Raw genomic sequence first — 19297 nt, forward strand, 5'->3', positions numbered from 1 at the left:
CAAATACATCCCGAATTCTGAATGAAAAACTGGACCGTCATTGCCCATTTAGAACTACAGACCGAAAAAGAACCTCTCCCAAAAAAGCCTTGGATAAGTTTATCCCTTTTAAAATCTATCAAGGAAAAAAGTCGACTGTATAATATAAAAATGAAATGCCCCTCAGCTCATAATGTACAGCGATTCAAAAGCTATAAAAATTTGCTGGTTAAAATTCTTAGAACAAGCGAACAAATTTATTATGAAAATTCATTTAAAAAATCTGATTCACCTCGAACTACATGGAAATTAATCAAGGGAAAAATTGGAAACAATGCTAAGACATCACACCTTGAAGTGATCATAAATGAAAATGGTGTTTAATTGAAGGAGAAGGATGTTGTTGCAGATTATTTTTGTATTTATTTTTCCCATATTAGTACTACTGTTGAGCTGGAATCCCCCGAATCTTTATTTGATTCATATAAGGATTATCTACCGACATCCAGGAACAGTATGTTCCTGGCCCCTGTTACTTTCGCTGAATTCCAGAAAGTAATTATGAATTTAAGGAGTGGTAATTCCCTATGTCTAGATGGGCTCTCCACAAATATTCTGAAAGAACTTGCTTGTGTATTCCATGTCCAGTTGCTTCATATTTTAAACGCATCTATATCATCAGGGATCTTTCAAGAAGTATGGAAATCTGCACGAATATTACAGTTCATAAGAAAGGTGATAGGACAGATGTAGGCAACAATTGCCCAAAGCTATTCTTTCATTCTTTCTCCAATATCTAAGGTTCTAGAAAAAAATATTCAAAAACGAACTGTTTCGCATTTTAATAAAAGGAATTTATTTACTAAAAATCAGTTTGGATTCAGGTCGGGTCGTTCCACTGAAAAAGCTAATGCTGTGCAAATCATAGAGATTAATGATTCACTAAATGATGATAAACATGTGTCTGCTCTTTTCTATGATATAAAAAAGGTATCTCATACGCTAAACTATGAAATCTTGATGGAGACAATTAATAACACAGGTATTAGAGGTAAAGGCCTAGATCCAATAAAATATTACCTGCATGGTTGAAAAATTCAGGTGGAAATAAATGGGCATCTGTCAAGACATATCGTTATTGATGATATTGGAGTCCCCCAGGGATTAGTACTGGGGCCTTTATTATTTTTGATTTATATAAATGACCTTCTAAGATGTTTACCCCAAGATAATAGCTTAGCAGTAATTTTTGCAGATATACGGCTGCGACAGTAAAAGCTAAAACCCCATCTTTGTTGGTTGAGAAAATGGTGACAGCAGTGAAATCTTTGAGTAAATGGTTTGCGTGTAATTACCTAGGTCCGAACTTTTCTAAAACTGAATTCATGATTCTCGGGTGGTCACAGCGGGCGGTAAATAAAATTACCATAGATGAGTTAATTGTGAATCAAAGTTGGATAAAAAGATTAAATTCATTTCTTTACCTTGGGATCATTCTCGATGAGCATTTATCTTTCCGTAAGCATTCTGATTATTTGAGATTGAAACTTACCCATCACTTAGGTTTTCTTCATAGATTGAAACATGTGTATCCTTTTTCCATCATTAAAATTTTATACCATTCTCTTATTGAATCATATCTTAATTATTGCCCTGTAGTTTATCTCAACACATTTATGGTCCATCTGCGACCTCTTCAGATAATTCAAAATAAGGCAATTCTGGGTACTTTTGTTCATCGCCCTGTGAGGCTTAAAAATCCGTCAGAAACCCAAACTTTATATATTTTTCTCAATGTACTTAATCTCAAACAGCTGAAGGACGTACATACAGTAATGTGGTATTATGATATCCGATCCTCAAAAAATATTTCTATGAATTAGGTTTTTATTTTTCAATTTGAATTTAATAAATTCCTATTCCTATGCCTCACAGAGGCCTACGTCTCTTTTTCAACCTTCGAATAAAATTGATCTTGCTAATTACCTCACAAAATTACTCAGATCCCCTTTAAATTTGATGGTCACATAGAGTCAATGAATCAAGTTTTGCCCCGAAAGTGTTACATAGTTTGATTTTTTGGTCGAGGTATTCATAATGCTCGAATTTCCAGAAGGCAGTGCTCTCCAACTATAAAGCCTTGACGTCTACTATCACATAAACTGCGAAGAGCAGTGGTCTAGCATTCCTTAGGGGTAGTTACCTTTGGATATAAGCACCTTTCTGAAGAATTACACGCAAGTTATAACACAAGATTTTTCGTTAGCTTCCCCATCAAGTTAACACGGAGACCACTAGTCTCAGGTGATCAACTGCTACTACTTCTAATAGCAACTCTCTGCAGTGCTGAGCTGCCTGAGACCAAGATCCAGGAAACATTCCTCCTCCGACCCAATCTATCTATAGCTTCATTTTTACCCCTTCCATCAAGCTCTGATTTCTTCATATCGTTCGGTATGGCCTCGTTAAACCCATCCGATAAAGATTAGTTTTTCTTTTAGAGTTCTATACTTTATATACCCCAGGGCATAACTTACTACCCTTGCCCTGAGGGCTCTGGAGAGGTTGTCTTTCTCACAGACACAATTTCCGGACCTTTCAATTACGTTGAACAAAATGATATCGAAAATCTGGACTGGATGGGTTTGGGGAAATAATTGACGTGGGAGGGGGTTTAGTTGCCAATCACTTTCGACAATTAAAAAGGGCACTAGCCCTTCCAATATCCAATCGAATGAGCTCTTTCCGAAGTTTTTAAGACAACAATTCGCCATCTCAGAATTTTTATCAGATGCATTTCGGGAAAATATGAGGTGTGGGGGGGAGGAGGGTATCCACCCTCTGATCACTCTGAATCTTAAAAAGAAGACTAGAAATTCTGATTATCAATCCAATGAGCCCCCTTCAAAGTTTGTACGATCACTCTTTCTATATGCACCTTATATGCCACAAGGGCATACTTACAACCATTGCTCTGATAGCTGTAGGAGGGGGAGGGTGACATCCTCAAAGGTATAATTTCCGGACCTTTCAACTACGCTGAACAAAGTGGCTATCCCAAAATTTTGTTTAGATGTGTTTTAGGAAATGGTGGGTGCGCGAAGGGGACTAGTTGCCCTCAAATCACTTTTGACTATGAAAAAGAGCCCTAGCCCCTTTAGTTTCCGATTGAGTGAACTGTTTTCGAAGTTTCTACGATACAAATGGCCATCTCAAAATTTCTATCAGATTCATTTCCGGAAAATACGAGGTGTGTGTGTTGGGGGGGGGTATACACCCTCCGATCACTCTGAATGTTAAGAAAAGCACTCAAACTTCTGCTTACGAATCCAAAGAGCCTCCTTCGAAGTTTATACGATCATCCTTTCCATATAGTATACCTTAAATGCCCCCTGGGCATATCTTACCTTGCCCAGAGGGCTGTGGTGGCCTCATCCTAAAAGAAATAATTTTCAGTTCCTTCAATTAAGTTAAACAAAATTAATATCTCAAAATTTGATTGGTTGTGTTTGGGGAAATGATGGGCATGGGAGGGGAGTTAGTTGCCCTCAACCACTTTCGATTATTAAAAAGGGGCACTGACCCTTTCAATTTCCAGTCGAATAAGCTGTTTTCGAAGTTTCTATGACAACAAATAGCCATCTCAAAATTAAGATCAGGTACATTTCGGGAAAATAAGAGGTGTGGGGGGGCATCCACCATCTGATCACTCTGGATCTTAAAAAAAGGCTCTAGAATATCCGGTTTTCAATCCAATCAGCCCATTCCAGAGTTTTTACGATCTCCCTTTCTATATATACCTTACATGCCTCTAAGGCATAATTTATAACCCTTGCCCTGAGGGTTTTATGGGGGGCGGGTTATCATCATGAAATACATAATTTCCAAACCTTTCAATTACGCTGAACAAAATGGCTATCTCGAAATTTTGATTGAATGTGTTTGGGAATCACATGTACAGAAAGACTTCATTCTTTATACTTCCTTATACCTTAGACTTGCAGGCGATATTGTCCCCGAAAGAACACACAAAACTCTTAATAATTGAAAACTCTTTCGCATTCCTTAGTACTTCACTATTTGATATTCTAAGAAATAAACAGACGCAGTGCAGCATTTTTTAGGGACATTTTCTTAACTTCGTCTGTATAGAAAAACAAGTCCCAAACCTTCGGTAAAACATAAACTCGTTTACATGTGTGGCAGTAACCATATATATGTAGCTATAGCTATTATCTGTGGAGAGGTGCAAGAAGTGGCCTCGGTGTGAATTCTTAAAGCGAAACTTGCTAAAAAATATGAATTGAATTTCTACACCTGCGTTAGGATGGACATACGGAAAACGAATTTCCAGCCTGAAATATTAAAACACTAGAACTGAATTTTCCCAAAACTTTTAAAAAGCACTTTTTTCTCCCAATTGACTAAATTCTTTCTCTAATACCCAAAAAAATTAGAATTCCCAAAATAAAAGATGATAATATAGGGCAGTTACTGAGAGGTGGGGACATAGGTATAAGGCTTCTGTCCCCTGGCATAACGGTTTGTCCAACAACCTTTTGCATTTTCGAATCCTTATCAAAACCTTACATCCTAAGATTAAGCAGCATAATTGGTATTCTCTTAATGTCATACCAATCGGTTGTAAGTTGATAGTGAATGATTTTATAGGTCATTACTCTACTCTCAAAAGCAAGGCTAATCTGCCTATACTATACAAAAACCTTAAAATTAATCATGATTTTTAGTTCTCCTATGTCATTCATTCAATTTCCAAGGTAACCTTGTTTAGTGGACAAACTAGATAGAAAAAAATGAAATAGAAGAACATGTTTCCCTTTCGAGCCTATATGACTTTGCGGTATTAGTCAATCATGGTAAAATCCGATTCTTTTACTTTGCTAAGAAGGAGGGTGTGAATTTCTCTGTTATAGGATAAATTTTCAAAATTACCTGACAAATTTTCTTCCTCATGAAGCATGTTGATAGAATGATTGAAAATAATTAGAAAAGTTATATTTTACAAAGGAAAAATCTAGTGCGAAGAGAATGGAGGGTTTATAGCGTGAAAACTAGTGCTCATGTCAAACGAAAAATTGTCATCTAATATCTGGCGACTGCTTTCCTTTTTTAGCCTACCCTAAAGCGTTACATGCTTGTCTTTTTAGGTACTTTAAATATAGGGCAGGGTAAAGAAAGCAACTTTTCACCAGTAGACATACCAGCTGAAAGTCTATTACTGTACTTAACCTGCCGAGATTTTATGAAGCTAAGCTTGACCCACTTTTTACAGACTGGATTTTGACTAAAAAAGAATAATTTTTGACATCAATAAAAATGCTAATTAATTACATCTTACAGAGAAATTTCAGCCTTAATCCTATTTAAAAGAAAGATTAATTATATCAGTTATTCAATTTTCTTCGAAATATCATAGTCTTCTAATAAACTGGCGAGACGCTACAAAATTTGGGACTAGTTGTTTTAACTCCTATGTTCTCAAGTCAAATTGCCAAAGATCAGCAATTTATTCGGCAATTCGGTGTACTATTGCCTGGCGACAATTGCCGGTACGTAAATTTCCTCCCCTCTTTGATCTAGTCCATGTATCTTCTCACCTCAATAAGACTTTGCATTATATGAAATGAACTATTTTCAAATCCTTTTCTCCATCCTTTTCTTCTTCCAGTAGAACTTCTCCCTAATATTAAGAAATTTATGAAATTCTGCAGTTGGTTTCTAAGGACCCTTAAGAAAATTCCCATTCCCAAATAGATTTGAACTTACGTACTTGCTCTGCTCACTTCTAGTTTGAACATTTACCTGTAAGAATTTTGTAAATGGACTAAAATCTAACTTTTTTGAAATTATACTGATTTTTCCTATTTTACAAGAATGAAATTATAGCTATTCAATATTCCAGTGGCATCATCACAATTAATTTATTCAGAGGATACCACTTATTGCTGAATTTCTGCGTAATTAAGACGCATAGCAAGTAGTTGTATTTGAAATCATTCCTGCTGCAATTTTATCATAGCTATTCATTTGAATAATTGTTTTCGACTATTTTCACTTCGTTTAAATAAATTTAAAAACATAAAATTTAAAGGAATAATTCTGTGTAACGCCAGTTTTTCAATAGTAGTCGTAGTTCAAAAATTGAACCTAAATATTCAATTTTGACTCCAATTTTTTAATAGAGCAGAGCGTGCTCTACCTGTATCTCCTCAAATGAAAGCTATCTGACAACGCCCCTGGTAAACATTAAACTTTAAACAAAGCAAACATTATTTGTGCTCATGGGCTCACGTTGGAAATTGTGTCACGACTCACGATTAGTTAAATCTCTGCTGTGACATTTTTTTATTCTTTTCTTCTTAGGGCCATTCTGCCGAAAAAGGGCAGCTCTTCTTTTCAACTAATATATGCCCATGATTGCGATCACGTCCTCCGAAGGAGAGGCCAAACAGATATCCTCAAAGAAGAGATGAAAATTAGATCCCTTAGTAATTTATTAACAACAGAAAGACAACAATACAGATAATAGATAACTTTGAAGACCACACTGCCTTTCCATGACGAAAGTAAAACAGTTCAAAATCGGGATGATACCTTTTTATTGATAGTGAATAGATATAAAATTATTTAACTGGATATTTCGAACACATATACAGTGTTCATCATCAGCAGTAAAACTCTGCTTTACTGCTGATAATAAACACTGTATATGTATTCGAAATATCCAGTTAAATAATTTTATATCTATTCACTATCATTAAAAAGGTTTCATCCCGATTTTGAACTGTTTTACTTTTTAATACAGATAATAGAATAGCCAAATCAGCTTCATGAGTTAAATACTTTATTGGCTTCATGCAAACCTGAATTGTGCAATGGAGCTGTGACAGAGCTGCTGCACCTGTTCTACAGTTGCTGGTGAATCTATAAAATAAAAATAATAGTTAAATATATAATACTAGGAGCTAGTTACAAAAATTATTTAAAATAAAAATTAAAATTCTTAAATACAGACAATCTGACACTTTTTTGTCATATATATATATATATATATATATATATATATATATATATATATATATATATATATATATATATATATATATATATATATATATATATATATATATAATTATGTTACAAAAAGAAACGAAATTAAAGAGAGTGAAACATTGGAACTTCTAAAAAGATAATGGCCCAACATATTAGCGTCGATACTTGAAGATAGATAGCTACTTTTGGAGGTACGAGGCCCATGTTTGCCACCTTTTCCTATGGGATGGGGGGTAAGGTAGATGACATGAAGCCAAAGATTTACATGGAAAAAATAATCCTAAAAAAAACCCTTAAAAATCGATCTTAAACTGATGAATACTATTCAAACAGTTCACGGTAACAAAATGTTAAGTTTGTAGTAACAAACGGTTGGTACGTCAAACAGTTCGCAAGTGAAGAGCGGTGCAGTGCGGCTAAATAGTAACCGAAACCCTAAGAAACAAAAGATACATTAAGATAATCGAATTGTGATGCTCATTGAAAAAATATAAAAAAAAATTAAGTTTAATATTGCTCATCAAAAGTTACGAGCCAGAGAAAATTTGCCCAATTTTCGAAAAAGGGATTAAACAAACCCGAAGCGTCAAGTGATCTTAATGAAAATCCCACTCCATCACATTTAACAAATTAAATAACACTGCTGCATAGGTTTCAAGCTCCTATATACATAAATGAGGAACTTTGCATTTTTTTTTGCCAGAAGAAAGATCACGGATGCACACTTATTTGTTTTTTTTTTCTTTTTTCCCCAGAGGTGATCCTATCGAACCAGAGATCTTAGAAGATCGGGAGAGGGTTCATTTTACCGGAAATAAAACATTGTAGTGCCTTTTTAAGTGACAAAACTATTGGAGGGTAGCTAGCTCTCTCCCATGCCCCTTTTTCTATAAAGTTAACCGATCGAAAGTTTGAGATAGCCATTTTGTTCAGCATAGTCATAAGATCTAATAAACATGTCTTTGAGGATGACTTGGCCCCCTCACATCCCAGGGGGAACGGCTGCAAGCTCTGAACTTTGCTAATACATAACATATAGTATTATTTATTTGGAATCATACAGATATTTTTCAGAGGAGGGGTTCTGGCGGGGTTGGAGGGGGGTTTAGTGAGGGAAGGGAATTTTCTGAGGAGGGGGAGCCAAATTTCTCAGTATAACTTAAAAATGATCAGTCTTTTCAGCTCTAAGTAATGAGAAACATTAAAACTTTAAATTATTACACTAAAATTATTAGTGTTGATCGCTCCTCGATACCTCACTCTTTACGCTAAATTTTTTTAGAACTTTTAAAAATGCAAATTATTCTAATGAAACGGCAACATTTTATTTCAGGAGTCATTCTTAAATAATTGGAACAAAAAGTAAACTTTAGCGTAAAGAGCGAGGTATTGAGGAGGGAACAACCCCCTCATAGATGCAATAGTTTCTGTTCGTTTTAAATGTTAAAGTTACTCCTTACTTTCAGTTGGAAAAAACTAGTTGTTTTTTAATTTAATTGTAGACAAGAACTTGAAACCCTTCACAGTAGGGTTCTCTAATATGCTGGGTCTAAGGCCCGGGACACGTTTGACCGAAACGTATTTTTCCAACTCAGCGTTTCTTAGAGGTGTATAGGATAACAGTGCGACGGACACATTGGGTGGTAAATTTAGCAATTTAGCAATCTAAAATGCCAGTCTTTTGTTTTAGCATGTTTTCTTCTGGATAGCCCCTACTCAACAGATTTTACCTTTTTTAAAAACAAATAAAGGTATTGTTCTAAAAAAATTACCAAAAATATTTAATGAAGGAGGAGGTGGTAAAAAAAAAATCAAAGGGAGTCACGGCTCTCCCCAAATGAGCTTCTCGTTTTGAGTTTTTTTTTTAATACTTCATAATCTCTTTTATGGGGAAGCCACTCTCAGCTGTACAGTCAGTTTGGTATCAAACAGTTCGTGGTAACGAACTGTAGTAAGGAGCGACCCGGCTCAATAGTAACCAAAACTCTAAAGAATTGAATTTTGATATCAATAGCTACATCAAAAGAATCGCATTTTAATGCTGATTTTAAATATATAAGTTTCATCAAGTTTAGTCCTACCCATCAAAAGTTACGAGCCTGAGAAAATTTGCCTTATTTATGAAAATAGGGGAAAACACCCCCTAAAAGTCGTAGGATCTTAACGAAAATGACACCATCAGATTCAGCGTATCAGAGAACCCTACTGTAGAAGTTTCAAGCTCCTATCTACAAAAATGTGGAATTTTGTATTTTTTGCCAGAAGACAAATCACGGGTGCGTGTTTATTTGTTTGTTTGTTTTTTTTTTTTTTCCCAGGGGTCATCGTATCGACCAAGTGGTCCTAGAATGTCGCAAGAGGGCTCATTCTAACGGAAATGAAAAGTTCTAGTGCCCTTTTTAAGTGACAAAAAAATTTGGAGGGCATCTAGGCCCCCTCCCACGCTCATTTTTTTCCCAAAGTCAACGGATCAAAATTTTGAGATAGCCATTTTGTTCAGCATAGTCGAAAACCATAATAACTATGTCTTTGGGGATGACTTACTCCCCCACAATCCCTGGGGGAGGGGCTGCAAGTTACAAACTTTGACCAGTGTTTATATATAGTAATGGTTATTGGGAAGTGTACAGACGTTTTCAGGGGGATTTTATTTTATTTGGGGGTGGGGCTGAGGAGAGGGGGCTATGTTGGAGGATCTTTCCTTGGAGGAATCTGTCATGGGGGAAGAAAAATTCAATGAAAAGGGCGCAGGATTCTCTAGCATTACTATAAGAAAACAATGAAAAATAAACATGAAAACGTTTTTTCAAATGAAAGGAAGAAGTAGCATTGAAACTTAAAACGAACAGAGATTATTACGCATATGAGGGGTTCTAAAAATACTTTAGCATAAAGAGCGAGGTATTTAGGAGGAGATAAATACCTTGCTCTTTATGCTAAAGTATTTTTAGTAATTTCAACTATTTATTCTACGGCCTTTCTGATTCAGCGGTCATTCTTAAAGAATTGGGACAAAACTTACGATTTAGTGTAAAGAGCGAGGTATTAACGAGGGTACAAACCCCCTCGTATACATAATAAAAATATAAGCTTATGAAAGTTTGTTACGTAAGTTAATTCTTAAGTTACGCATATTTTTTACTAATAAAAATGTTCGTTAAAATTAAAAGTTCTAGTTGCCTTTTTAAGTAACCGAAAAATTACAGGGCAACTAGGCCTCCTTCCTCACCCCTTATTTCTCAAAATCATCTGATCAAAACTAAGAGAAAGCCATTTAGCCAAAAAAGGAATTAATATGCAAATTTCATTTTAATAATTTATGTGCGGAGAGCCAAAACCAAACATGCATTAATTCAAAAACGTTCAGAAATTAAATAAAAAAAAAAACTAATTTTTTTAGCTGAAAGTAAGGAGCGACATTAAAACTTAAAACGAACACAAGTTACTCCGTATATGAAATGGGTTGTCCCCTCCACAATCCCTCGCTCTTTACGCTAAAGTTTGACTTTTTGCCACAATTCTACTTTTTAAAACAATTAAAAGCTTTAGCGTAAAGAGCGAGGGATTGTGGAGGGGACAACCCATTTCATATACGGAGTAACTTCTGTTCGTTTTAAGTTTTAATGTCGCTCCTTACTTTCAGCTAAAAAAATTAGTTTTTTTTTATTTAATATTTATAAAGCTCAGACTAAAAAAAAAAAAAAAAAAAGAATCCACATACCCGGCAGTAGACCTAATCCAACAAAAATAAGACAGTTGTATATTTTTATGCAAAAGACTACCAAAAAAAATATTCAAACGATAGATGAAAAATTATCACATTCTGTTTCGATGTGAGTTTCCTTACAACAGGTGGGATCGAATAGCTGACCCTTTAACTTCTAGGCGCGTCTCTATCCATTGCACTATCACAAGGTATTTTGTGGTTTTATTCTTTAAGAGATTCGTTCACTTATTTTAGACAGAAGAATGGAGATGGCTGGTGCAGAGCCACGTTTTAGTGAGCCTTAAAGCAGATTTGAGGATTTATTTACATCTCATGGGCAACTTGAAACTACTACTACTACTACTATTAATAACTCACTGCAGCACCAAGCCACCTGAGGCCAACACAGCTACACACGCTCCTCCTCCAACCTAATCTGTTCGAGGCCTCCCTCTTTAAACCCTCCCAGGAAGTTCCCATTTCCTTTAAATCTTTATTTACAACATCCAACCAACCCAGAAAAGGACGATCTGCTTTCCGTGTAGCCCCAGACGGTTGGCCATAAAGGACAATCTTCGGCAATCTGTCATCCTTCATCCGCAGAACGTGCCATAGCTATCTTAACCTTTCTTTCATTATAGCCCTAGAAAGCGGGCTTGAACCAAATTTTTCGTACAACCTACTGTTTGAAATACGGCCAGTCAGCCGGGTACCCCGAACAATCCGTACGTGAAAAGATAAAATGGTAAACGTCAAGAAAAGGGGCTCTTCAGAAGGAGACATGCTAGAACAAAAAGAGAAACATTTCTATATTACTAATGTTTTTCTAATTTTCATGGTTTTGATAATACAGCCGCAGTATTTTTCACAATTCATCCCCAGCACCCCTCTAATGGTCACATTTAGCCCTAGGCTACATAAAAAAAAAACAAGATAAAAATGATGATATTTTTACTTTATAACATGTAACATGCATCAATTAATGATACTTCCTAGTTTTCTCCAGTTTAATTCTTGTTTTTGAATAATTTCTCATAAAAATAGTCCTTCCAGGTTCATGAAACGAAATTACACCTGAGTCCATTCTATTTGAATTCTTAAGATGGGTTTCCTGAACTCATTTCTACTTTCACACTGTCAACTCTTGTCGACACAGAATTGTTGGCGTAAAAAGTGAATGAAAAATCTTCAAGTTTTGCACGGGAAACATAAAACTTGGTCAAAAGCATTGGATTTTTATGCTGATTTAAAATATATAAGTTTCCCCAAATTTAGTCTTACTTATCAAAAGTTACAAGCCTGAGAAAATTTGCCTTATTTTGGAAAATGGAGGGAAACACCCCCTAAAAGTCATAGAATCTTAACGAAAATCACACCATCACATTCAGCGTATCAGAGAACCCTGAGAATCAAGCTCCTATCTACAAAAATGTGGAATTTCGTATTTTTTGCCAGAATACCGATCACGGGTGCGTATTTATTTATTTTTTTATTATTTTTTTTCAGGGGTGATTGTATCGACCCAGTGGTCCTAGAATGTCGTGAGAGGGATCATTCTAACGGAAGTTAAAAGTTCTAGTGCCCTAATTAAGTGATCAAAAAATTAGAGGGCACCTAGACCCCCTCCCAAACTCATTTTTTCCCAAAGTCAACGGATACAAATTCTGAGATAGCCGTTTTTCTCAGCATAGTCAAAAAACCTAATAACTTTGTCTTTGGGGACGACTTACTCCCTCACAGACCCCAGGGGAGGGGCTACAAGTTACAAACTTTGACCAGTGTTAACATATAGTAATGGTTGTCGGAAAGTGTACAGACGGTTTCAGGGGAATTTTTTTCTTGGATAGGGAGGGGGTTGAGGCGAGGGGTTACGTGAGCGGATCTTTCCATGGAGGAGTTTGTCATGGGAGGAGAGAATTTCCATAAAGGGGGTGCAGTATTTTCTAATATTATTCAAAACAAAAAACAATAAAAAAATAAACGTGAAAATGTTTTTTCAACTGAAAGTAAGGAGCATCATTAAAACAAAACGAACGGAAATTATTACGCATATGAGAGGTTCATCTCCTCCTAAATACCTGCTCTTTACGCTAAAGTATTTTTCGTAATTTCAACTATTTCTTCTACGGCCTTTGTGATTCAGGGGTCACTCTTAAAGAATTGGGACAAAATTTAAGCTTTAGTGTAAAGAGCAAGGTATTAAAGAGGGGGCAAACCCCTCATATACGTAATGAGTATATATGAATATAGAAGTTTGTTACGAAAGTTAATTCAGAAGTTACGTATATTTTTTATTAATAAAAACGTTCGTAAAAAATTAAAAGTTCTAGTTGCCTTTTTAAGTAATCAAAAGATTGAAGGGTAACTAAGCCTCCTCCCCCATTCCTTTTTTCTCAAAATCGTCCGATCAAAACTAAGAAAAAGCCATTTAGCCAAAAAAAAAAAAAAAAAAAAAAAAAAAAAAAAAAAAAAAAAAAAAAAAAAATGCAAATTTCGTTCTAAGTATTCATGTGCGGAGAGCCAAAATGAAAACATGCATTAATTCAAAGACTTTCAGAAATTAAATAAAAAAAACAAGTTTTTTTAAACTGAAAGTAAGGAGCGACACTAAATCTTAAAACAAACAGAAATTACTCCGTATATAAAAGGGACTGTTCCCTCCTCAACGCCCCGCTCTTTACGCTAAAGTTTTTCACTGTTTTAAGAAGTAGATTTGAGAGAAAGAGTCAAACTTTAGAGCAAAGATCGGGACGTTGAGGAGGGAACAGCCCCTTTCATATACGGAATTATTTCTGTTCGTTTTAAGTTTTAATGTCGCTCCTTACTTTTAGTTAAAAAGAAACTTTTTTTTATTTAATAGCAAAGTTGAAGCAAGGAGAGACTCGGGCAAATAGTAACGTAAACTCTAAATAGGGTATTCAGATAACAAATGGTACATAAGAAAATTTATTTTTTATGTTGATTCCAAATGCAAAAACTTCATAAAATTTACGGTTCATCTGAGAAACACGTATCGCTCAAAGCTGTCCTTGGTAAGTAGTTGTTACGCACCTGAATGTCCTTATGCCCTGAATGGGAAACTGTATCTTAAATAAAATTCCTCCCCAAGTACCTGCATAATTTGGCTGTGAATAAAAGAAGACTAGAAGATAAATTTGGATCAATATCCCATTGCTTTATCTCCCCATATTCTAGTAAAACATTAAAACTGCAAAGAAAATCTCGTTTTTTTTTTATCAAACAGAAAAGCAAGTTTTTCAACTGAAAGTAAGGAGCAAAATTAAAACTGAAAACAAAACGAAGTATTCCGTATATGGGGGAACTCTCCTTAACCCCTCGCTCGTTACGCTAAAGTTTAATGCTTTAAAAAGGTTCTTATTTCAATTAAAGGGGTTGACACCTTGTGTATTAGGGGCCGTTCCTAAAGATTTGTGACATAAAGTCAAGCTTCAGACTAAAGAGTGAGGGTTCGAAGGGGGGATAATAGCTCCTGTCATATTTTGAATAATTTATGTTTGTTTTACCCCTTCTTACTTTCAGTTGAAACATTTTGTTATTTGTTTTCTATTTAATATCAGAGGTGAATACTCTTGAAATGTGTCGTTAGTAATTTATCAACGAATCCTTTTTCTCCGCTAAATAGGTTCACTTCTTGGCATATTTGGCAAGTGCATATGTTGAAGTCAAACTGTAAGTATTTCAGTCTTAATTGATTTATTTAATGTATCTAAGGTATGTTTATTTAGCGTCCAGTGTAACGAAGCTCTAGCATTCTAAACGAAGTTCATAATTTGATTATTTATACGATAAACAAAAATAAGATTAGGAGACTTTCCTTTTACATTCTTAGGCGTAATATACTTAATGGTCTTAGTCAGCCTAAGATGCAACTCAAGGATTATGCTAGGAAGGACTATGAACTCGACTGGTAATTTTATTCTGTCGTATGAACCTTGGCACTCTCCCGAGTTTTCATTCGAGGTTTTCCGCAGTCAGAACTCGAACAAAGCAGACGAAGAAACAGGGCCGAATCCAGTATTTTTTTTGTGGGGGAAGGGGGCTACAAAAGAATTTTTTAGGGAGGGGAGGGCTTACATAGAAAAAACTTTTAAAACACATAAAAAATTTGTTTCTATTCATTTTTGTTACGTTTTTGCAAGTCGAAAAAAAACATTTCAGGGGGAGTCAAACCCCCACCTTAGATACGGCCTTGCGAAGGAATGTTACTCTGTCTTGCTAGTTTGTGAAAACATTCGTGCCAGAGTGTCTGTGAATAATTACTCTGTGGTGACAATGGTTAAAAATGGCTCTGAAGCATGGGCGCTCCGAAAAACGGATGAAAATGCACAAGATGTTTTCCAGAGAAATTACCTACGTGTTGTTCAGGGTACCCGGCTGACCAACCTTATTTCAAACAGTGGGTTGCACGAAAAATGTGGTCCAATCCCGCTTTCTAGGGATATAATGAAAGAAAGGTTGAGATGGCTAGGCCACGATCTGCGGATGAAGGATGACAGATTAACGAAGATTGTCCTTTTTGGCCACCCGTCTGGGGCTAAGTGGAAAGTAGGTCTTCCTCGTCTGGGGTAGGGGGATGTCGTAAATAAAGATTTAAAGGAAATGGGAACTTCCTGGGAGGGCGTAAAGAGGGAGGTCTTGAATTGATTAGGTTGGAGGAGGAGCGTGCGTAGCTGTGTTGGCCTCAGGCGGCTTGGTGCTGCAGAGAATTAGCAGTGGTAGTAGTAGTAGTAGCATTTGAAGGAGCAGAAAACCGTTAATAGGAATGTGTCGCTATTTTGTTCTCTCTACTGATAGCTCCACCCCGTGGCCATTTGGCAAACGCTGGTGTTCAGCAGGGCGACATCCAGGGCCCCCTCTTACTGTTATATACATTAATAGAGCATGGAAAAGCTTTTTGAACGCTATATCCCACTTTGCCAACCCAAAACAGCCCGTTCAACTACCTCAAAAAGAAAGCAAAACCTGTAAATAATTTAGTATTGCTTCAAGTGGATCTCCCCCTACTATACGAATGAGGTCACAAATAGTCATACAGATCTACCTATATAGAGGAAGCTATCAGAGAGACTTGCTGAACTTTTTCTCCTGGGGATTTGCTTATTAGCTGACCTTTATTGGAATACCAAACTCAAATGAGTCTGATGCTATTGTACTACGAAGCTAGGATTGATTCTTTGCTCCAAAAATCCTCTCGCATCCAGCTTGAACATCCATCGAGATAAGTTTCCAAACTGTGTCTATAGCTCTAAAAAGAATCCGAATAATCTCTCACTCTCAGACTTTGGTAAAAATCTAATTCACTTATTTCAGACTCTAGTATACCACTTCTGACTCCAGTATATCACTTGTGAGCTGGTAATAGTGTATGTGTCTGACTGAATCTTGATAAATTGCTACTTCATACGTCTCTAACTCTAAAAAGAATCCAATTCACCTGTCTCTTTGTTAAACTTTGGTAAAAGCCTAATTCATCTATTTCAGACTCTAGTATACCACTTGTGAGCTGATAGTAGCGTCTGTGTTTGACAGAATCTTTATAAATTCTCACTCCATGTGTCTCTAGCTCTAAAAATAATCTGAATAATCTCTCTCTCAGACTTTAATAAAAACCAAATTCAGTTATTTCAGACTCTAGTATACCACTTGTGAGCTGGTAGTAGTGTATGTGTCTCACAGAATCTAGATAAATTCCCACTTCATATGTCTCTAACTCTAGAAAAAATCCATTTTATCTCTCCCAGACCTTGGTAAAAATAAATTCACCTATTTGAGACTCTAGTATACAGCTTATGAGCTGGTTGTAGCGTCTCTCTCTCTGACTGAATCTCGATAAATTCTCACTTCATGTACATCTGAGTCTAAAAAGAATCCGATTTATGTCTCTCTCACGAAGGTAAAAACCAAATTAACCCATTTCAGATTCTAGAATACAACTTGTGAGCTAGCCGAAGCGTCTGTATCTGACTGAATCTTGATAAATTCTCACTTCATGTCCCTAACTTTAAAAAGAATCCGATTTATCTCTCTCCGACGACGGTAAAAACAAAAATCACCTATTTCAGACTCTAGTATACCACTGGTAAGCTGGTAGTAGTGTCAGTGTTTGATTGAATCTTGGTAATTTCCCACCTCATACGTCTTTAACTCTAAAAACAATACGATTCGTCCCTCTACTACTTTGGTAAAAACCAAATTCTCTATTTCAGACTCAAGTATACCACTTGTGAGGTGATAATAGTGCCTGTGTTTGATTCGGTCTTGATAAATTCTTACGCCATATATTTCTAGCTCTAAAAAGAATTCAATTCGTCTCTCTCTCTCATACTTTAGTAAAAACCTAATTCATCTATTTCAGACTCTAGTATACTACATGTGAGCTAATAGTTATGTTTGTGTCTGACTGAATCTTGATAATTTTTCACTTGATATGTCCCTAATTGTAAAAAGAATCCCATTCATCACTCGCATACTTTGGTAAAAGCCTAATTCACCTTTTTCAGACTCTACTCTACCTCTTCTGACCTGATAGCAGTGTCTGCATTCGACTGAATCTTGAAAATCTTTACTTCATATGTCTCTAACTCTATAAAGAATCCCGTTCTCCTCTGTCAGACTTTGTTAAAAACCTAGTTCATCTATTTCAGACTCTTGTTTACTACTTGTGAGCTGGTAGCAGAGTCCATGTTAGACTAAATCTTGATAATTCGCCAATTCTTATGTCCCTAACTCTAAAAAAATCTGATTCCTCGAACCTAGACTTCGGTAAAAACCTAATTCACCTCTTTCAGACTCTAGTATACCACATCTGAGCTTATAGTATTTTCTGTATTTGACTGAATCTTGATAAATTCCAATTTCATACGTCTCTAACTCTAAAAAGAATTCGATTCATCTCTCTTAGAATTTGGCAAAAACCTAATACACCTGTTTCAGACTCTAGTAAACCGCATGTGAGCTGGTATAGTTTCTAAGTTTGACTGAATCTTGAGGCATTTCCGCTTCAAATGTCTCTAACTCCAAACAGAATCCAATTAATCTCTTTCAAACTTTGGTAAAAACCACATTCATCTATTTCAAATTCTAATATATCACTTGTGAGCTGGCAGTAATGTCTGTATCTGATTGAATCTTGATAAAGTCTCACTTCTTATATCTCGATACCAATTTTGAGCGAATAGTTGTGTCTGTGTCTGTCTGAATCTTGAAAAATTTTCATTTCATATGTTTCCAACTCTAATACGAATCCTCTTCACCTTTCTCGGACTTTGGTAAAAAAAACCTAATTGACATAATTTAGACAATAATGTACAATTCGTGAGCTGATAGTAGTGTCCATGTTTGACTGAATCTTGATAACTTCCCGCATCCTATGTCTCTAACTAAAAAAATAATTCAATTCATCTCTCTTTGACTTTGGTAAAATTCTAATTCATCTATTTCAGACTTTAGTATACCACTTGTGAGCTTTTAGTAATGTCTGTTTCTGACTGAATCTTGATAAATTCCCACTTCATATGTTTCTAAAAAGAAACCATTTCATCTTTCTCAGACTTTGTTACAAACCTAATTAATTTATTTCAGAATCTAGTATGCCACTTGTGAGCTGGTAGTAGGGTCTTTGTCTAACTGAATCTTGATAAATTCTCACTTGGTATGTTTTAACTATAAGAGGAATCAAATTCATCTCTCTCAGACTTTGGTAAAATCCTGATTCACCTATTTCAGACTCTAGTATACCACTAGTGAGTTTGTATGAGTGGGTGTTTGCTTGCCTGTGTGGATTCTGAATAAATTCAGCTCATCCCAATAAGACTTCAATAAAACCCCGCTTAATCTATCTCTGATTCTAATATTTTCCCATATAAACCCACTAGTGATATCTATTTCTCTGAAAATTCCATTTCTTACATCTCCAACTTTTTAATAAACATCCTAAACGGTCGACTTACTAGCGTACTCTAAAAATAATGGAAACATAAAATTTCCAATTAAAAAGTAATGTATAAATATTTATTATGAAATAACGACATGTAGTACATCATCATAAAAATAAACAAATAATTATTTTTTTAATAGGAAAAATCATGATTAACATATCTACATCATTTTTATTTCGTATTTCGAAAGTATGACAAGTGATTTTTTTTGGTTTTAAGTATATTTTGTCATTATAGGACATGAAAAAAATTGGAAAATTTCTATTTGAAAAAAAATTAAAGTTCAAAAGAATTAAGTAGAGAAATAAGGGGCAAAAAGTTGGGAGGGGACATTGGGGCCATTGGAAGTTGGGCGTGATTGACCAAAAGTTCCCTCTGTAAGAAGTTTTGATATAAGCACTTATTCCAATGAATGTGGTGATACAAGTGGTTGCATTATGTCTATGTTATAGATGCCGTTTTGTAAAGTTCAATACTATATGAAAATTTCTATTAATCCAATTTGAAATCAAATGAAACGATTCCCTTAAGTGCTCATTCCTCTGATTACGTCGATTCTACATTCCAAGGTTGAATACAT

The 19297-nt window shown here is 35.5% G+C and overlaps 1 protein-coding gene across 3 annotated transcripts in view; it reads right to left on the reverse strand.

Moving 5' to 3' along the window:
* Positions 1–6476: 6476 nt before the first annotated feature.
* Positions 6477–19297, reverse strand: part of LOC136028074 (uncharacterized) — a 295077-nt gene continuing 282256 nt past the window's right edge. For 2 of the 3 annotated variants that reach the window (XM_065705682.1, XM_065705681.1), the window contains exon 27: positions 6477–6924. In XM_065705682.1, the coding sequence (XP_065561754.1) occupies positions 6854–6924 (71 nt within the window). In that variant the 3' untranslated portion in view covers positions 6477–6853. The remainder of the gene's footprint in view (positions 6925–19297) is intronic. The other variant, XM_065705683.1, reaches the window with a different exon arrangement.

Source organism: Artemia franciscana, chromosome 6 (assembly GCF_032884065.1).
Source record: "Artemia franciscana chromosome 6, ASM3288406v1, whole genome shotgun sequence".
NCBI lineage: Eukaryota > Metazoa > Arthropoda > Branchiopoda > Anostraca > Artemiidae > Artemia > Artemia franciscana.